Source organism: Octopus bimaculoides, chromosome 13 (genome assembly GCF_001194135.2).
Source record: "Octopus bimaculoides isolate UCB-OBI-ISO-001 chromosome 13, ASM119413v2, whole genome shotgun sequence".
Lineage (NCBI taxonomy): Eukaryota > Metazoa > Mollusca > Cephalopoda > Octopoda > Octopodidae > Octopus > Octopus bimaculoides.
In genome coordinates this window covers 7,829,270-7,833,882 of record NC_068993.1, presented here as the reverse complement: position 1 = coordinate 7,833,882, position 4,613 = coordinate 7,829,270, and the positions used below count along the sequence as shown (strand labels likewise).

Here is a 4,613-nt window from a genome sequence, read left to right as displayed (position 1 = left end):
ATATATATATATATATATATATATATACATACATACATATACGTTTACGTATATGTATATATTTGTATGTAATCATATATATATATATATAGAGAGAGAGGTAGATAGATAGCAAAAGATGAAAAATTTGAAGTTTTATAATTATTACTCTGAGTTTCACACTGCCGCTTATTCAAACGATTAAATAAAATTTGCAGCATGTCTATAAATAAATCAAAATAACTATTAAATTTCTGACGTTCCACGCAAAATTTACGTTTCCATCATATTGTTTTAGCGAAGAACAACGTTGAAGAGAACAAAATGAAGCCTAAATCTCATTTATTGCGACACTCCAATGTATTAATATTTTCTATTTATTGACAGAAAAAATTGTGAGAAAGATGAAATTGCTAACAGATGAAAAAAATGCCCAGGTGTGTAAAGTGAGAATACGAAGAAAATGACGTAATGATATGATGCCATGATTTACCTTTTTATTGTAGATTTGTTTCGCTTTGACATTCATTTTGTGGGTCGACGTTTACCTTAGGCTTTGCGTGAATCTTGTATTGTAAGGGTTTGTATAACCATCGACTCAAAAAAAAAATGTATGATGATGGTTGGTCTTTGAATTATTACACTTATTAACTTAAGTCACGAATCGAATAATAGTTAACAAAAGAAAATGCGTAAAAAGTGAAGATACTTTTTTGATGCCTGTCTTCTTGTTAGAAATGGCAATCAGTAGCACTCTGTAAACGCAGTTTACCATTTTTTAAGTGGAACAAATTCTATATAAAATGAAAAAAAAATTGTTTGAATATAGTGCTTGTACGGAGCTATGATATTCCTGCAGGCACAACTTCAAGTGTTATATGAGTAAGTTTTTGTCGACTTAAACAAATAGCATGTTCTACGCTATGTCTGACTAAAAGACGTGAAAGTCGTGACTGGAATGCTTTCATTATGTTTTCCAACCAAGAATTACCACTAATGTAAATTAAACACACAGTGGTGTAGTTTCATTTCTAATAATTATTTTCATTCAAAAAATTTGACATTACGAAAATAATACTGGTTTGAATATACATAAAATGATGAACTAGCAGAACGATTAGCACGCCGGATAAAATGCTTAGTGACATTTCTTCCGGGCCTTGACATTCTGTGTCGAAATCCAGCCGAGGTCAAGTTCAACTTTGCTCTATTCGAGGTCCATAAAATAAAGTACCAGTCAAGTACAAGGGTCGATCTGATCGCTTTATTTCCCTCCCTTAAAATTTCCTGGCCTGAAACCCTTCAACGGACCGGCGTTTCCTTCAAAGGGAATATTGTAATCTCGATTACTTACTCGCCATGGAAACCGGGTCACCGAACTTGTGAATCCTAGGACTCAAGAAAAATGATAAAATTAAATAACGAGATACAAATGTCCTACAAGAGAAGATGGCGTATATATGAATAGATATGAATATTGTCTGTGTAAGCAACAATTGTTTCATATGAGACTGCGTAGAACGTTTCGTTAAGTCGTTTACTTTATTGATATACGTGTGAAAAGGGTGACATTGATGTCCTCTCCACTGGCATTATCACCGTAATTACTTCACCGGGGTATCGAAAGTGCATCATAATTATAAACTCCTCGTCTGGATCTCTACGAGCTAGGCCACCATTAAAACGAGAATATTGCAATAAATTTCTTAATAATATACATCTCCTTAAGGCATTATTTGACGAATAGAAGCAATAATCTGATTGAATGAGCGCATCATGAGGTAAGGTTTGTATAGTGTTATTTGTATTATTTTTCTTGAAGAAAAAATAATAAATAAAATAAATAAAACGAAGCTTTCCTTCATCAATCATAGACAATTTGATTTGATCGTCAATAACAAACAATGGACGCCATTAAATAAAACAGGATGTATGTACAGATTAAATATCAAATGACAGAGAAGAAGGGGAACCATTTAAAAATATAAAACAGATTAAAGATGTAGATATAATGATGTGGCTTATCCCGTTCTTCGGTTGTTCGTAATTTTTTGTATTTCTTTTTGTTCTAAACGTTATGTATGTATGTGTATATGTATGTATGTATGTATGTATGTATGTATGTATGCATGTGTTTGTGTATGGAAATGTATATACATACGTATATATGTATGTACATATGTATACATACATACATATATATAAATACGTATATATATGTATATATATATATATATATATATATATATATATATATATATATATATATATATATATATATATATATATATATATATATACACACATGTAAATGCGTATATATATATATATATACTTGCATTCATATATGCACACACGCACACATGCGCGCGCACACACACACACATGCGCGCGCACACACACACACGCATATATATATATACACACATATCTTTGTGTATATACGTGTATTTCTATGTATGTATGTATATATCAGACACAATTGATGACAAGATAAGCGACATTTGACTACAAGTAAAGATGAGTATAAAATAGAATTTAGATATTCTGTGATGACAAGCGTGAATGAAAAAAACAAAGAAAACCGAAAGAGCGAAAGAAAAAAAAAATGCAGCTATGTTAAGAGAGCAATAAGAAGTACATAAGTAGTGAAAGATAGAGAGAGAGGGCGGGGGAGAGTGCGTGAAGACGTGGAAACTAAAACAAATAAGAAATAAAAGAATTGAGATGTTACCTGGATAAAGAAGAGAGGCGGTGCATAAAGGTTAAATGCCAGGAATAATAACAACTTCGAAAAAGACGATTACAAGAGACGTGATGAACTCTACGAAGACGTTACAGTTTATGCGAAGATGCAAGATGGTAACTTCAAACTCATACAATGTGCAGATTGGGTTGTTGTTGTTGTTGTTGTTGTTGTTGTTGTTGTTGTTGCTGCTGTTGTTGTTGTTGCTGCTGCTGCTGTTGATGGATTTTCATGTTTGAGTTTCAGAAGTTTATCGTGATCAAATTTTGATTTAAGTAACTTTCTCGCAGCAATTAGGGCACGGGATTCAAACATCCACAGTGGATTGATATATAGAAGACATATATTAAGAGATAAGCGTGTAGAAGATTCTGTTGGTATGGCTATACAGGAAGATATGTAGGTATGGCTTTATAGATAAGCGTGTAGAAGATATGTAGGTATGGCTATACAAGAAGGTATAGAACAGACTGCTAAAACAGACGGACTAAATAAGCTTTACTCTAAAATATAAACATTAAAATTTTGAAATTCTGTATATACATCCCCCACACAATTCGGGGTCACAGCACATAAATACACCGCAACACAGTTTCTTTCCTTCAACAGGCTCAGCCCTATTTAACATTGCTCAAAACAAATCAAAGAGAAAAATTATCTCATCACCTTTAAACGGAATCTGAACCAATTTCTTCAAGGGATACCAGACAAGCCACCTATACCTAGATACAACTCACTCAACAAGAACTCCCTACATGAATGGACCGTGATACCACTATACTTGGCTCAAAAATGATTTAGCAAATCATACCAGATGATGCTACCAAGTTAGACATGGCCTGAGCCAAGCCTTGGTCAAAACTTATCTATGTTATCTAAGTTTTTATGATGGCATAAAAAACGCTCGGGTGTATTCGATGAAGTCTAATCACAGCACAGTACATTCAGGGAAAATGTCTTTAATGCCCCGTCCTTTCCTACGGACGTTATCTATACTATTTCATTCTGTAGGATTCTGATCACGTTCCGCTTTAAAAACAACTTGGTGTCAGTAGTAAATATTTGGTTGGAATTGTTGATATTCTTGTTGTCACTATCGTTGCCATTGTTGTCGATTACTCTTCTCTATTTCCTCCTTTCTTCCTCAAATGACGCCAGTCACATCCATGTTGTTGCCAGTACACTTATTGGCACAGTTGCCATTTATCTAAAATTATTTTCCGACAATTTGTCTTCCTGTTCAGCTTACATAACTAAATCTTCAGGCTCCATCTATTAGGAACGCCGCTACTGTCGTTGTAGAACTTCCTTTCCCTAGTCACATTCACTGAAACGATATCTCTCTCTTTCCCTCTCTCTTCCTCACTCTGTCTGTCTGTCTGTCTCTCTCTCTCTCTCTCTCTCTCTCTCTCTCTCACTATACACACACAAACACACACATATATATAAATACATGTATATATGCATATACATATTTATATATATGGGTATGTGTGTGTGTACGCGTGTACGTGTGTCTGTTTGTCAAAGAAAAGATTTCTCCAGCGTTCGGTATTTTTACCATCGTTCTGGTCAAACGACCGTCCATGTTTGTTTTCGTTCGGTTTTCTTGTTTGTCTTCACTGTCCTGTTCTTGTTCCCAACTTTGACCGTCCATAAGTCCCAAATTTTATTTTGGCACGTATGGGTTACCATTCAATGCTCGAAATGAGGAGTAGATAGACAGCCGACAAATGACGATGGGTCGTTCTTCATGTTACTTGTCCTGTTTGCCATTTGTTTCTCTCGTTGGTTGCGTATTGAACTCATTTGTTTTCGTATTTCATGTTGTTTACTGTTTGGTGACGTCCTCTACCCATGTATGTATGTATTTGTTTGTATATATATA

The 4,613-nt window shown here is 34.2% G+C and overlaps 1 protein-coding gene across 1 annotated transcript in view; it reads right to left on the bottom strand.

Annotated features, from left to right (window-relative positions):
* LOC128249315 (GATA zinc finger domain-containing protein 14-like) overlaps positions 1-4,613 on the bottom strand; it is a gene marked incomplete at both ends in the record, with an annotated part of 282,969 nt that overhangs the window by 146,084 nt on the left and 132,272 nt on the right. Inside the window, one exon of the mRNA XM_052972578.1 lies at positions 2,860-2,927. Coding sequence (XP_052828538.1) covers positions 2,860-2,927 — 68 coding nt within the window. The remainder of the gene's footprint in view (positions 1-2,859; positions 2,928-4,613) is intronic.